At 41.9% G+C, this 16,663-nt stretch overlaps 1 protein-coding gene and 1 pseudogene across 1 annotated transcript in view; both read right to left on the bottom strand.

Moving 5' to 3' along the window:
* Positions 1–6,856: 6,856 nt before the first annotated feature.
* Pkp2 (plakophilin 2) overlaps positions 6,857–16,663 on the bottom strand; it is a 65,477-nt gene continuing 55,670 nt past the window's right edge. The window contains exons 12-13 of the mRNA XM_034515543.2: positions 13,301–13,388; positions 6,857–7,078 (exon numbers count right to left, since the gene is read on the bottom strand). Coding sequence (XP_034371434.1) covers positions 7,010–7,078; positions 13,301–13,388 — 157 coding nt within the window. The 3' untranslated portion in view covers positions 6,857–7,009. The remainder of the gene's footprint in view (positions 7,079–13,300; positions 13,389–16,663) is intronic.
* LOC117717704 (ribosome biogenesis protein NSA2 homolog pseudogene) lies at positions 13,395–16,658 on the bottom strand (annotated as a pseudogene).

The following is a 16,663-nucleotide window of genomic DNA, read 5'->3' as shown; positions in this document are numbered from 1 at the left end:
CTTCACAGTTTAATTTCCCATTCTGTGTTTGCTGCTTAAAGGTGAGGAACAGTGAATGCCTAGAAGAGTTGACAGTGCACATGCTGCTGCTGCAGGGCAGGCGCTCCCAGTGAGAAATCACAGCACACACTTAAGGTTAATGAAGGAAGAACCCTCTAGTAGCATGCAGCTGGTCTCACTAATGCACAAAAGGGAGCCAGCCTTGAACAGAACACTTTCTTGGACTTAGATATCCCATATACACTGTCACCTGTAAATCTCCCTAATCCCAGGTTACATTTTGAACAATTTAAATATAGAGAGGATACTACATGTCTGGCTACTTGGGCAGATGGAGAGTCACACAGCAAAGATGGTGCCAGAATGAATAGTTTTTAAGTATACCAGTTTTGTTGTTTTGAATAGTAGCTGCCCACAATCATCTATCTTACCCACCCGGCAGAATCATGCTTTATGACAGATCAAGATTAAAAGATGGCTGTAACTGTCTTTCAGAGTCTTAGTTTTGGTAAGGAATGGGTCTAATGGCTGCTTATTAAGTCAGGGTTGTCACCTTTGTTATGGGAATGGAGCCTAACTGGAAGTCGTTCTTGGTAAACCTACATTTGCTGAAGGGGTTCTCCAGGAGTCCTGCACTTGAGTTATTTCTAACAAGCCTGATTGTTAAACTAGACCTACCTTTGAGTTATTTTGGAGGGAGCACTCCCTTAGCTAAGGTTCTACTTTGTGTGACTTAATGTCTTCTAAGCAAGTTTATTAGGAAATCCTGTAACAGCAATTTTATTACTTCAAGTTTCTCCAATATCATTCCATTTATTCTGCCTCCTGCTGTTCAATTGAGCACCCTTTTTATTACTTTATTACCCCATTTGAATGGGCTTCTCAGGTTAGAGGCAGTTCCCAACTTGCTCACCACTCTCCACTTAAATACTTTCCAGGTATATGTCCTACCCCAGTGCAAAACCCTCAGGGGAAACCACAGCCATTTCAAACACAGTGTTTGAAAGAACATGATTGTCTTGTAAGACAGATGAGATCCACTTAATAAATACAGTCAAGGTCATTCTTCTCTGAGTGTCTCCACATCCAGTGGGTCCCAGGATGTTAGCTGACTGGTCTACAGTCCTCTGTTTTTCATTATCAGTACATTTCTGACTGTTCAACTGTCACCACCCATGAGCTGCAGGACAGGAATGTCCAGTGCTAGCTGAAATATAATTAGATTACATGGTTGGGATTTTACTTTTTTTTTTTTAATGCTAAGAAGTGGCTTTAAGTTAGTGTAAGTTTGGAGGTATACTTCAGTGGCAGAACGCTTGTCTGGCATGTGGGGCCTAAAACTAGGGTAAAATAATAAGATAGATTAATGCTAGGTAATAAATGAGGGGGTGGGACAGACAGAGAGATAGAGACAGAGGGGGGGTTGAGCCTATAGAAATCTTGCTGCTGGAGTTTTATTGAAACAGTGGGATGGAAGACAGGGATGCTTACACTCTAGTTCTTGGTAGCTGTTCTCTGACAATGGGGTGTTAGGAGCACTGCTTAGTGTTTTGTGAGCATGAACTGACCAAAGGGAAAAATGCCAGCAAGTTGAAGACAATCCATCAGAAAGAGAGAGGAAGTTGGACGTTTTTATTTAGTGGTGCTGAGGTTGGAACCCAGGGTGTTGCACATACTATACACAGTCTGTTACTGTGTTGAATCTCTAGCTCCCAAGCTGGAGTCGATTTTTTTCCTGAGACTTGCTATGTAGATCAGGCTGACCTTGAATTTTCAGCAATCCTCCTGTCTCTGCCTCTAAGTGCTGGGATTATTGGTGTGAACTACTACCACACTCCGTTCAAACCTAGGAGCTGGAAAATAACCAAGCCTGAGCCCTGGCCGCAGGGAACAGCACTCATTCTCACAGAGGACAGAGCAGGAAGCAGAGTTAGACATTCGCCAAGTGCAACGGTGCCACTTAATTCGTGTAGAACATTAAAGCTGTGCCACAAAAATAGATTTTTAAAACCAGAACTTCAAAATCCCCCAACCAGATCATAGGAAAAAAAAGAAACTAAGTTTGCTAGGAAAAAAAAATCTAGTTAATTTTTTTCTTTTGTTGGTGTGGTTGCTGGTTTGTCTTATATTTTACTTTTAACTTTTATTTATGTTTAATGTGTATGGGTATTTTACCTGCATGTATGTCTGTGTACATGTTGTGTTTGGTATCCACAGAGTCCAGACATTCCAGACAGTTGTGAGCTTGCTATAGAATTAATGTATCTTCGAAGGGCAGTGAGAACACACTCCCCACACTCCGTTATTAGGATTAAGGCTGTTTAATGATAGCTCACAGCTGGTTCTGGCTAATGCACAAATGGCTCTGTCCAGCCTTAAACAGAAAATTTCACCAGCTTATATAGTCCTTAAGCTCATACACTTACATAGAGTCATCCTTAAATTTCCTTAAATTATCCACAGGTTACACTTTCATACTTTAAACTGAGACAAGAAACTGTAAAACTGGTCACTTAGGCAGAATTCTCTCTCTCTCTCTCTCTCTCTCTCTCTCTCTCTCTCTCTCTCTCTCTCTCTCTCTCTCTCTCTCTCTCCTGTTTTGTTTTGTTGAGACATGGTTTCTCTGTGTATCCTTGGTGGTCCTGGAACTCTCTCTGTAGACCAGGCAGGCCTCGAACTCAGAGATCTGTCTGCCTCTATAACCCTAGAGCTGAGATTAAAGACATATGCCAAAATACCATGCTCTTTTTGAATAATACTTACCCAGGGTCATCTTGCCCACCTGTCAGAATCTGCTTCTTATGGCAGACCGGGATGTAATGGTGGTCGTGACCCTGTGCTGTTCCCCTTAGAGTCCTCTGATGTGAGGATGGGACTGAGGGCAAGTTTTAAGTCTGGGTTGTCTCCTTTTGTTATGTGAGTGGAGTCTAACTTAAGGTCAGTCAGTGAACAAACACTATCAGAAACATTTATTCAGCAACCTTAAACTTCAGTTATTCTATACAAATGTCCTTTGTGCAGTTCCTAATGAGTGTGATGACTTAGCTTCCAGTCATGCTTCAACTGCAAACTTCTGGTCCCTGGGTGAAACAAGACACTGTAGAAACTGGAACATTTCATATAGTGAAGCCCAATCTCAGTAAGATCTATAGGCATGTTCCCAGAGTAATAGCTCATCAGTCCTCAGCTGCAGGATGGGGGCATTTGGTGTAATCTATGATGCTGAAAGATAAAATTAAAAGGTCCCCTCCCAGCAGCCACGGGACTGCTGGTTACTGTGAAGAGCATCCATGTGTGGCTGACAAAACAGCACTATATGGGCATGCTCTTCATTTCTTGCCAGATATGTTGTCTGCTAACAGCTTACAGGCAGAATTCAAGCTTCTGAGACTTGAACTGTTCATTGATGTTTATGAGGAAGCTTGATTAGCCAGTGGGGATACCTGCTGCTGCCTCAACATGTTCCCCTGCGTAGAAGCTACCTTCTACCGTATCTGCTTGCTGTCTGTCAGTTTGCAGTACTCCACATGAGCTAACTGCTTAGAGAATGATTCTCAATCTACAAAAATATACCAGTCTTCATATTTTCTGTTTAAAATGAACTCCAAGAATGGTTCACCACTGAGATTTTAGCCTGAAGAACCAGACAATGAACCCTTGTCTTCTTACCCATGGCTTAGATCTCTGTTGCAGTATGCAATATATGACAGATTTAAGAGCTATGAAGATCACATACTGATTCTGAGCACAGTTCTGTCTTGTGCAGAGCATGCTGCTCCGCTCCATCGGGGTGTCATGATGCCTTCTGCTGGGGTTCAGAGAAGGCTTGAAACAAGAAGTGGTTTTTTGTTTTGTTTTGTTTTGTTTTTTGAGGTAGAGTATGTAGCCCTGGTTGAAATGAAAGTTACTATGTGTAGACCAGGCCAGGCTTGAATTTGCAGAAATCTACATGCTCTGCCTCCAGAATGCTAGGATAAAAGGGGTGCTTCACCACACTCAACCCAAGAACCTTTTGATCTCCGTATAACTCTTCCTTTCCCAAACCTAAGTATAGGCTATTTATTTTTTACAGACTCAAACAGGATTCATGGTCTGAGAAACAATATTCGGAACTGCATGCCAGCCTGTATTTGTTCCCTCCATTCCTACCTGGTCTCCAAAGGATATGTGTGAGCATGCAGGAGGACAAGACATATGCTGTACAAGTATGTCAGTGAGGTTAGTACACGAGTGGGCCAGTGTGAGCGCATGAGTGTTCAAGGGTGTAAGAGTACAGACGCGTTTCTGTAACCGTGTGCATGTGACTGCACAGCTGTGAAGGAGTGTGCTGTCTGAGGAAGCACAGGATTCCTGGTGTGCAGCACTGCTTGAGAGTACAGGAGTGTGTGACTGGGAGGTTAGAATTTTAGGAGAAGCAGTCATATTTGCAAAAAGAAATTAAAAAGGTGAATTAGAAAGAAAAGCCGTCCACAGCAGGAACTCTCCATATCTTCACACTGGAGTATATATTGTGGGGCATGGCTTTGTATTTATTCAAACACTTAATCCTCAGAACAACCCATTTTACAGATAAGGAAAGCTGAACCTCAGTGAGGCTAAGAAATTTATAACAGAGAAATGCCACCGTGTGAGGCCAGGTGGAATGGTTGGGTGAGTCCTCTGTCAGGTCACAGATATATGTATGTATGTATATGTATATATATATTGCTTTGGTTTGGGGAGCCAAGCCATTTGCTTCAGACAGGAGCCAGCGTCTTTGCATTGTGACTTTAGGAATATAATTATCTCTGCCTCAGATTTTCCCATGGCTACACTGAAAAACAAAACAAAACAAAAAAAACCCAAAAAGCAGCATGAGGAGGGTAGGATGCTACTGAGTGATGGTCTGTAGCTGACACAATCTACTGACTGGGCAGCATCCTCTGTACTACACAGGAGTAAGACTGGCAGGCTGCACAGGGTAACTCAGCACTGCTCAGCTCCCCAGCTCGGGTCCATGGCTACAGAACGTTCTCCTTTCTGTTTAGATTTAAGCCACCTTCACAACAACAGGCAGCATTCTTTCTCCTTTCTGAACACAGTCACCACAAGGAGATTCGGTTTGTCATACACACCTTTCAAAGCTGGCATTTATTTCCTAAGGGCCTGTCAGTACCACTGCAATCAAGCAGATTGTACTTTGAAAAGTTGGTTCCTTTTTTTTTTTTCTCCCTCAACAAATATTTTTGGTTTTGTCTCCCAACAAATAACACACTACTAAACCTCAAAATGTGCCTATTATACTGGACATGAGCTGAATGACTGAGTCTTTTGGGTTATAAGAAGATTCTCAAACAAAATGACTAGGTGTCTTCTAAATTCCTTCCTAACCCTGAGATTTGATTTGAAGCTTCTTCTGCAAGTGTATTTAAAACATATGTGTACTACAGTCATTCTCACTTCAGTAGAAAAGTCTCAAGTTTAACAAAGAGTGACAACAGTTATGTGTCTTTCCATTTTAATATACTTTGGTTATGATAGAAAAATTTTCTTGGAAAGAATTTAGCACTTTGATTTGGAAATAAATATAAATAACCTTAGGTGACTCCACTTTCACTCTGTATTTAATATATCTGACACTCTATTAAAAACACCTTAAGATAAAGATACTAAAAGAAACAGAGAAGCCCTCATGAAACTATTTAAACTTTTATCACTTCTCAGGAGAAATAAATGAAACCTAAATGATTATCATTTGAACTTTGGTGAAAGTTTCTCTCTTCAGTATTTAAGAAAATAAATGTTTCAATGTGGGCTAATTATTTAAGCTGAAGTTCTTAAAGTTAAAAGCATCTTAAGTTACAACACAACGTAGAACTAAATGCACATTTAAATAGAAATGGGATTTTTTGTTCCTTTTTTTTCCCACCAAAGTAGCTGTTTTTTTTTTCTTCTTACTTGTTTATGCAAATGAGATCAGACATCAAAGGAGCAATAAACAGAACTGTAGTTAGGACTAAGAGAGGCTCTCATTACTATCTAGTTAAAGCTGCATTTCCCATAGATGCACTTCCCTAGCCAGTGTGTCAGCTGCTGGAGGCTGGCACGTCTCAGTTTTGGGCAGTAAGAGCTTCCTGCCTTGTCGCTAGAGCTCCCTTGCCTGACACAGGGATGAGAGTATGAGCTGCAGCGACCCTGGGCTTTAGAAGCTGGACAAAGTGCCCATCTGGCCTCACTCCTCTGTGGTCCTCGACTCCTCTTGGAACCTTGCTGAAGGACAGTGTTCTTACACCAATTCCACTGGGTACTAAGCCTAGATTATAACCAGAGAGACTCACACCTACTGCTGACATCACAGGTGAATGATTTCTTGGAGCAAGAATCCCCTTTACACAATGCTGAGGGAGAACATGGAATTTCAGAGCCAACACTTGTCTATGTGTGGCCAGCTGTCTTTATGTTTGCCGTGACCACTTCTCAGCCTCACTGCCACACAGTCTGTAATCTACATGCATGCCTTACATTCATTTATGTTAGAGAAAGAAAAGGCAAGAACAGCAACCCAACAAGGTCAAGAACAATCACAGACGAAACGATTTGCCATTAATGCTTTATTCCTTCATCTCTGTCCTGTTTATCACTGGTGAACACACACCTCTGGCTCACGAAGGAAGTGACATGCAGGTGAGTGACTAGGATAGAAACGTCAGTCACACACTCTTCCTCCAGTGAGCACTCACAGCAGTCTGCATAGACTATAAGCCTGGATAGTGGTGCCCATCATCTGCACAGGGTAAAACAGACGCCATACTGGTGCAACCTTGCAGAAGTCTTCAGGATGCCTAACAAAATTATATTCTGATTATTCATTTTCTAAATTTGGGGGACGAAAATAGAAAAGAATATAAACAAAGCATGCTTTTTGAGGTTTCTTGGGTCAGTTAGTAGAAAAATAGGTGTTTTGGGGGGAGAATTTTTTTTTAAAGTAGAGAACTGTGAAATGGAATTCCTGAGTCTGTTTTCCCCTTCATCAATCTTTAAGGGAGTGGTAGGCTTTGGCAGTCCGGCTGTTGACAAAGTCTGTCTTCTTAAACTGAGCCTTTGGAAGAAACAGACAAAAATATAAAATATAAAAATTCTCACATAAGAAAATGCCTCATCCACTCGTCAACTGAAGGATATTTAAGTTGGTTCCATTTTCTGGCTGTTGTGACTAGAACAGCAACGAACATGGCAGAGCACGTGTCTGTGTCACACAATGTCTTGAGGATATATGTCAAGGAGTCATATGCTTGATTGATTTTTCACTCTCTGAGAATTTTCCACCCTGATTTCCAGAATGGCTGCAACAGTGTGCAATTCCAACAGCACATGAGGGTGCTGCTTCCCCCGTGATCCTTCCCAGCATCTTTACTCTTGATCTGATGGGGTAAGAGGAAATCTCGAAGGAGTTCTGATTCCCATTTCTCTAATTGCTAATGCTGTTGAAATACTTTCTTGAAAGAACCTAAATGCCCTTCAGTTGATGACTGGATAATAAAAGTGCAGTATATGTACACACTAAAATTCTATTCAGCTGTAAAGAAAAATGAAGGCATAAAAATTTCAGGTACACAGACGAAACTAAAACATATTTTACTGAGTGAGGTGATCCATACTTAGAAAAACAAGTCATATGTTCTCTTATTTTGTGGCTCTTAGCTCTTAATCTTCATATGGAAATGTATAGCCTGGAGTATCTGCAGAAGCAGGAAAGCAAAAAGGGGGACCAAGGTGGGGCCTGAGTGAGGCAGAGGTTGGGCTGGGGGGCAATAGGGGAAAGGTGGAGTCTAGTGGGATGAGGGAAAGTCCTTGAATGACAAGACATAGGTGACATGAAGGTGGAAATAAAAAAGATTTTAGCTGGAGATGTGGAGGGAAATCCAGACAAAAAGGGAAGGAGGAAGGATAAGTACTACTAAGGATGTTTGAAAAGGCATAGCAAATTATTTTATGTTTACCTAAGATTACATATATGTGTATACATGGAGATAGAGCTTAATGAAGTTATAGCAGTAGGGGTGATAATGTTCCCCCAAAAGCCATGAATTATGACTAACAAACTTCTGGTACCACATATGAGGAACCCTCTTTGTTGGTCAAGGGAGACCATGAGACTCCCAAAGCAACATAAGCCATTACTATTTCTTGTGCTGCCTCCCAGAACGTGAAGGTAAATCCCTATTGCTGAAGACGCCACACACTGCACACAGGACTTGGAGGAATCGAGCTGAAACTGGCCTGGAAGCCTCCTTCCTAAGGAGTGGCTCTCACATATCAGAAGTTGCCAAGGAAGAGGCTCACTCAGTAGTTGAGCTAGAAAGCCTGTGTACCACAACAAGGACTGGACTGGCAAGACATGCACAGTGCTGTAATAGTGACACTTCTGTCTGGGAGATGATTCATAACTGTCTAGTTGGATTTAAGGATCGCTCAACAGTAGGGAAATCATGTTTGGTATTGTAAGCCCTGGAGGGGTCATATCCCCAAGAGGAGAATCTACTACTGCCAGGTCCTAAATCAACATAATTTCTAATTGTATTCTAAAATCTTTTCCTTATAGCCACAAATAAGTGTAGCTCTCTGTAGGAAGCTGCTGTTAGCTGCGCAGTTGCTAGGCAGTTAGGCGTGCCTTAGCCACTGCCAATCCCGAGGCATATTGGGTGGTGAGCGAACAGCCAATCAAAAGTGAATACGTCACTCTAGACTGCACTTAAGCGGGGACCCCTTCCTCAGCTCAGCCCCTCTCTCTCTCTCTCTCTCTCTCTCCCTCTCTCTCTCTCCCTCTCTCTCTCTCTCTCTCTCTCTCCCTCTCTCTCTCTCCCTCTCTCTCTCTCTCTCTCTCTCTCCCCTTTCCTTCCGCGTCTCTCCACGTTTCTCCACGTGGGTGATAAAGATTAAAAGCCTCGTTTACAGTAACTACCTGTTCTCTGCGTCTCGTGATTTCTCCGCGGACGCAAAAGCGCCAGGGGGGCGCGTTAGATCTGGTGCCGAAACCCGGGTTTCCACGCGCGGTTTTCCCACTCGGCAGAAATCTATGTGCGTTAGCGGAAGAATCCTGAGCTTTGAGGATGGTTAAAAGACTGTGAATGCGGGGTCACCTCCGGAAGGTATGCTTGGGATAGAAACCCTCGTCGCGGGTGGATATTCTCCCATTGCCACCGCAATAGCTAGCTTCTTGTTTGCGTTGCTTTCAGCTATTAGGGCAAGTCAAAAGGTTTCACGAGAGGTCCGTTCCAAGCTATCAGAACCAGAGTGTGTTAGTGTGAGCCGGCGGCGGCATCAGGCCAAGGAGCCTGGAGAAATAGGGTGCTCAAAAGTAACTAGGACTACTGCAGAGTCCATGGAACCACCGGCAGGTGGGAAAAAGTGGGTGCAAAAGAGAATCCGGTGGACAGAGGAAGCCGGGTGGCGGCACACGCCTTTAATCCCAGCACTTGGGAGACACAACTTAGAACAGAGAATGCCAATAGTGAAACAAAGGATTTCGGAATCGCGCACAGCCGCGGCCACTGCGACAGAATCTCGCACAGGCGCGACGGCAGCGGTGAAATGTGCAGCTGCTTCTCGTGGGAAGGGAAGCCTGAAAAATTGTCTGGGCGCATTTTGCAGCCCGGGAGAGGGTCTTTTTTGTGTTTCTTTCACAGGCAAAAACAATCTAATTCGGCCCGTGGCACATGGCAGTGCGGGCGCGCTCGCGACGGAGCGCGGCCTGGAGCCGCTGGCCCCCCGTGGTGCAGACGCAGCTACAGAAGCGGGAACCTTCGGAAGATCACAAAGAAGGAAGCTGGATTACAAGATCTCGGCTAACTCTCCTGCCATTGTGGCTGAGTATATCGATGTGGGATTTAATAAAATCTTAAACTATTCCAGAGGTTTTTAGTTCAAATTTAAGGTTTTAAATAAAAGCAAAATCTCTCAGTTCAGAACTGCGCCTAAACTGGCAGGCAGGCAGGCAGAGAGAGGTTAAGTGCATTTACATTTAAATTAAGACACGCAGGCTGCGGCAAGAAGTCTGAGTCTAAAGACCAGATCCTAACAAGATAACTTATATTCAAAGTTGTTAAAAATAAGATGCCTTAGATTCCTTTAATATGTGTTACAATCATTAGAGAATAAAATTGGCTTTTATCCGAAATTCTCATGAGACAAAAAAGATTGGTTATTAAATTAATCCAAAATAAAGTTCAAATTTAAGTTTTATACAACCTAACTTGTCTTATCCAGCTACCATTTCAATAAATGTTTACATAAAAAATATTTTTATACCATTCCTTTACATTTTTGGTAAAGGTAAAAGGTTTATAGGTAATAAATTTATTCATAATGTTTAAGAGCCCATGAAACAATATTTGTTAAAAAATAATTGCTTCAGAAAATGGGTAATGTTTTATATTTTACATATATGTACAAATTTTGTTGCCTTAATACAAAAAGGATAAGAGGTTAAATCCTTTGGTGTATATTTTACCAGTGGATTTCTCTAAAGAAAATTTTTTCTACAAGCTATCGCTTCAATATAGCGAGCTTTTAAAATTTTTAAAATACTTGTTACTTCAAAAAAAGTATTCAAAGACAGTGTCTTTCAATGTTTGAGTCAATTTGACTTTAGAAATAACTCAGCCATTAAGGCTGGACTTAATTTAAAATATAAAGGCTAAACTCCCAGCGGCCACGTGGTGTCTCACAACCATTTGTGGTGAGGATCTAACGCCATCTTCTGGCCTATGAGTGTACATGCAAAGAAAAATAGTTTACTTTAATCTTGAATTACTCTTAGTAATTTTTAAAGGTTGTTAAGAGATATTATTTGACTAAAACCTCATTTTAAGCTTACCATAAGAGGATTTAAAACCTCTGTTTAATGTTTTCAAAGGGATACAAGTCCAAAATAAAATCATATATATATTTTCTTGAGTTTATCTTGCTTCAACACAATTTATGTGTTGTAGTCACTGTTTTAAATGTTAAAAAGGGGTATATCTGCCTTTGTCTTGTTAAATATGTTTCATAAAGTGCAAAATGTTTCGGCTACAAGATTTAATATCTCTAGCCATTTAAATAACATTAAATTTAATAAGGTGTTTAAAAATACATCTGCACAACGGTGTTGGTGTGTGTAGACCCTTCATTTTTCCTTATGTTATCCAACCTTCAGAATAATTCTGATATCTTGGATTGTAAAAATGTTACATGCTTTTTAGCACAAGGCTAAAATGGATCACTAGACCTAGCCTTGGTTGTGCATGTGCCTACCTTTGTGCCCATCTCAATACATCGTTATGGAGACTTAAAATAGACTTTGGTCAATCAGAGAGTTGATTGGCTCTAGCCCATGTGAAGGGGCTCACAGATGTGGCTCAAATAAGCTGTGTCAGCAGCCCCACATCCAGGTGTTACACCTCTAAGATTTGTGAATGATGCTTTTACTTAAAGCCATGATCTTTCTGCTTATTTAAAAGGAAAGTGAAATGGGAAATTGGACCAGATACAGCAGTGATTGCAAATCCGGATTTCCAGCCTTGATGGAGTGTGGATGGAGCCTGTTTCCCGTGGAGATTTTACTTCTTAAAAATAAATTTCTTCTGCCTTTTCTTTCTTTCTTTCTTTCTTTCTAAAGAGCGGGAATAGGCCTGCTTGATATACAGTTCTATGATGTGAATTAGTATTCATAAATGGTTGGTTTGTAAGCTCAAAGCCCAGCAATATAAGTGACAAGGTAGCTTATAGCCTAAGCACTCGCAAACCTTGGAGCAAGCATCCCTCCCTGAAATTTGACGATCTAGGCTAAAAAATAGCCTATGACAGAGACACTCTCAGTCTATGCACCCCAAGAGCTCAGCTCATTTGCACTGGGTAGATGAGAGGTCTTGTCTAGTCAGCTCTTGCCTAAATAATTGTGGTACCTGATAATAGGTTGACAGCCCTCGCACTCCTGGGAGCTATATATACTCCATTGCACAGGGATGGGTGTCAATTCTCTTTATATTTCCTTAGCCCGTGCACCCAGAGGACTGGTTTCCATGGCACCTGGAAGGGTAAGGAAAAATCTTCGGGCTGTGAGCTCTTGATCGCTTACTCCCCCCCCAAGATGGAGTTTGCTTGATCGGGTTTGAGTTCGAATCTTATTTGGTACTACATTTAATCGGCAAAAGGCTGTTTCATATTAATAATTTAAACAGGGGGAGATGTAGGAAGCTGCTGTTAGCTGCGCAGTTGCTAGGCAGATAGGCGTGCCTTAGCCACTGCCAATCCCGAGGCATATTGGGTGGTGAGCGAACAGCCAATCAAAAGTGAATACGTCACTCTAGACTGCACTTAAGCGGGGACCCCTTCCTCAGCTCAGCCCCCCTCTCTCTCTCTCCCTCTTCCTTCCGCGTCTCTCCACGTTTCTCCACGTGGGTGATAAAGATTAAAAGCCTCGTTTACAGTAACTACCTGTTCTCTGCGTCTCGTGATTTCTCCGCGGACGCAAAAGCGCCAGGGGGGCGCGTTAGAGCTCTCATGCATCATCAAAGAAACTTCCTTTTGCAACATACATAAACTATTATGGATATGTACAACTGATCAAAATGCAGAGACTATGGGACTGTGGAGTGCCTAGCTACAAGTGGTACATCTGCAACGAAACCCTATACCTGAGGCTCAGAGAAAATCATGGAAGAGAGGATAGAAAGATCTCACGAGCCAGAGGCCTATGACATCTGTTGCTAGGTTGTATTGTGTCCCCTAGATATGGCAGGGGAAATGGATCCATGAACTTTCAATAATATGATCATTTGAACAAGACCAGCAAAATGGTACTACCAGTTGAAATACCAATGTGGACAAGGGAAATTTCACATTACCCTTCTCCTACATGAAGAGCCTCCAGGGATCAAGGGCCACTGACAGAGGGAGACCCAACTGCTCCCAGGGATGAACTCCTACACAGGTTGTCAAACGTGGACACAAGCAAAGCTAAGTAGACACATATGTATGTGTATTTATGCATATATGTAGATACATGCAGCAATAGTACTTTAAGAAGAGAACCTGAATTTGGGATAGAAGAACCAGAGGGGTAGGGAGGGGCAGGAGTGTCACAGATACAATGCTCATGTATGAAATTCTCAAAAAAAAAAAAAACAAAAACCCAAAACTCAAAACAACAACAACAACAAACCTATTCAAAAAACAAAGAAGGAGGAAGAAGAGGAGGAGGAGGAGGAAGAGGAGCTATTTGGTGATTTCTCATGAGGGCCAGGTCAAGTGTGAGGTTTTAGCTGGTCAGTGTCCTTACCTTCTTGTAGGCGTTATGGAGCTCTGTGTGTGCCCACAGAGAGTACAGGAGGACAGACGCAGCTTTGCTGGCTTTGTTGGGGGCATAGCTGAAAAGACAGAGATGTCTCTGGGTCAGCGAGAATGTACAGCTCTAGCCATTCCCTTCATGTTCCTCAAATCTTCGCCCAATGTGGCTCCAACAGTTGCCACTTGTCACACAAAAAGGATCTGAAGGCCAGAGTTCACTTTTCAGTTTTTTTTTTTTTTTTTTAATAATCATAAAGGTAGTGCTAATAAATAAATGATTTACAAAGGGAAAATCCAAGATATTTATATACATTTAAAGCCTTTACTTATAGACCTTTTATATTTCTATAGTTATAATATATACTTACAGATTACAACACAGAAAAGCAACTGAAAATGTGCATGCCTTTGAGACTAGAGGCCCTATCAATGCAGGAGCAAAACAAGTCTTTCAAGTTAATAAACACACTCTGGTGTAATACTTGTTAAAATAGTTCTAAAATCATTTGTGTCTTTAGCGTAGGGCTGACAGAAGCTTACTCGGTCATAAATCTAATTCCCCACCACATTTGACAGTGGCACTGTTTTTTTTTTTTTTTTTTTTTTTTTTTTATGTTTCTTTTCTAAATGTGTCTTAAACTTCCCATTTCTAGTTAGAGATCAGTTTCTTTGTGTATTTCATTACTTTCTATTACCTACTAAAACCATGGCTGAACTTTCTTTTTCAAAGATTGTGGTTTATTTCCTGTGGCACAAAAGTCTACTGACATATAATCAAGACCACAGAACGTAAAACTACAATGAATAAAAAATGTTGGGCTCCTTTCTCAGCTGCTTCTCTTCCAGAATGGAAGCGCTGTAGGATGGGAGTCAACTTAGCATCTTACAGTGTTTTATTTATTTATTTATTTATTTATTTATTTATTTATTTATTTTGGTTTTTCGAGACAGGGTTTCTCTGTGTAGCCCTGGCTATCCTGGCACTCACTCTGTAGACCAGGCTAGCCTCGAACTCAGAAATCCGCCTGCCTCTGCCTCCCAAGTGCTGGGATTAAAGGCGTGTGCCACCACCGCCCGGCTCTTACAGTGTTTTAACACATAGGGACGGAGTCGCTTGGAGTTCGTAAACTCTCTTACATTACAACTCTCTTATATTCAAAGTTCTATAAAGTTCTTTAGCGTCAGGGTTTTGATGTCTGTAACATTTAACTGTGTATTAGTTGGTTGGCACTTGAGATTTTTTCTTTTTAAAGGTTTATGTGGGAGAATCCCACTTTGCCTACAGTCTACTATTATTTTGTTTGGTTTTTCTTTTGTTTTTTTGTTTTTTTGCTTTTGTATACTTGCTACTCAGTCACTAAATTTTATTAACATGTAAGTCATTAGGCCCTAAACTAAAGACCAACTGTAAAATTGGACAGCGTTTTATTTTCCTTTACAACTTAATACTTTTAAATGACTGCACGTGGGGAAAGGCTGCTTGGTAGTTCTGAAAGGTCACAGCGACGGTGTTTTCCTGATAGCGTGTATGTAGTCTTCCATAGTGAGTGGAATGACTTGTATGACGTCACTGTCAAACCAGCAAGACTGCATTTATGCACCTATCGTTTTCAGGATTGTTGGTAACTTGGGCATATTTTCTCCAAATAACCTTGCCTCCTTGTGTCACAAGGCCCAACTCGCTCACACTCACTTCAATAACTGTACCTTTGGTGATCACACCCAGGGTTGTATATAATGGGGTGATCTTTTTCACACCGAGTATACACAGACAAAAAGTCACTTTCAGCTCAGGGAGTGTGACATGGGCTTTTGTGAAACGTAGACACACTGGCCTAATGAACCTTTCATATTTAGGTGGTTTTCTTGTAAAACCATCACCAACAAAGCAGACTTTAGTAACCATTCTCTTCCATGCCTTTTTTTTTTCTGTTCGAATAATGCCAGGAGTCAAACCCATGAAATTACCTGCTGTTCTAAGAGAACTTCATGAAATTACCTGCTGTTCTGCAAAGCCTAGTCAGTACAAGGTTAAGAAAGGACTTTCACTGTCTCAGATCCCAAGAACTCAAAGAACGTCTGGCATTTCCTGGGATCCTGTTATGACAGTGGGATGGTCTTAGACAATGAGGATTCGGAAAGTGGGATAGCCTCAAGCAATGACCCTCACCTAAACTTCCCATTTTGCTGAGTCTTTACAACCTGTCAGCTGAAATTAAAGTGAGAGAGTTTGATCAGAGCCCCAGGCCTGCTCTCCTCCTTTGTGTCTCTTGTCCCTTCATTCTTTCGCCCCCTTCCCTAGGGTCTCATCGAATCCCCCCGCGGGCCAGGGCAGAATAACTTTCAATATGTCTGTTTCTCCTCGGGCACAAACTTTGGGTAGAGGGTCCTCCCATTTTCCCGCCTTTTCTTTTGGTTTCTGCTTAATCATGTTGGGAATTACTTTTGCTCTTGACTGCCCTGCAGCATCCAGCAGAAGGCAAGGACTGCTCCCTGTGGGGTCTTCTCGTCATCCTTCTGCTTGGTGTTTCTCTTTTCATGCATCTTAATAGTCTTTTTCATTTGTATTTTCTCCGCATGGCTCGCTGTTTATGGTAGAGCTGAGCCATCAGGCCAATGTTATGTTATTTTATTTTATTTACTTACTTACTTATTTTTTGCCTTCATTGAACATTCATGGGGCTCCCGACCTTCTTTCTTCCTCTTTTTCTCATGGTAGTCCAAACGATATTCATATCGTTGCGGTGCAATTCAATATACTCATTTTGTGGCATGATGACAGCTGAGGAGCAGTCTTCTGTGACCTCCCAGGTTCCAAAAACCTCTTAATTTCTGGGTGTCACTGGCCCACGAGTCTGGTTCGTTCCTTGTTTGGTTTTTCAAGACCTGGTTCTCTGTGTAGCCCTGGCTGTTCTAGAACACTCCTTGTACACAAGGCTGGCCTCAGAACTCAAGAGAGCCACCTACCTCTGCCTCCTGGGTGCTGGGATTACAGGCGTGCGGCACCACCTCCCTGGTAGTCTATCATTCTTAGATCACAATCACTGCCTTGGGAAGCTAACCCATCACATCAGTGACCACTAAAATTCACAAGTAAAGAAACCATGGAGTCTGCTTTTAGAAGAGAATGGACGGCTAGCTTGGCTGACTCAGTGATTTCCTTGCCAATCGCCAAGAACTAGAGGAGATGCAATCCTCCTGTCCTGATGGGACAGTCCTCCCACAGTCAGTCTGTGATACTGCTTGGGGTTATGTTGCCCAGAGGACTCAGGAAAAAGTAATTGCAGCTAGAGTATTCATACAGTACTGATGGCAGGCAAATAGAGACAGTGATGGGCAGGTATGAAGAGACTTA

This window comes from Arvicanthis niloticus, chromosome 12 (assembly GCF_011762505.2).
Source record: "Arvicanthis niloticus isolate mArvNil1 chromosome 12, mArvNil1.pat.X, whole genome shotgun sequence".
Lineage (NCBI taxonomy): Eukaryota > Metazoa > Chordata > Mammalia > Rodentia > Muridae > Arvicanthis > Arvicanthis niloticus.
This window is presented reverse-complemented; position numbering and strand designations above follow the sequence as displayed.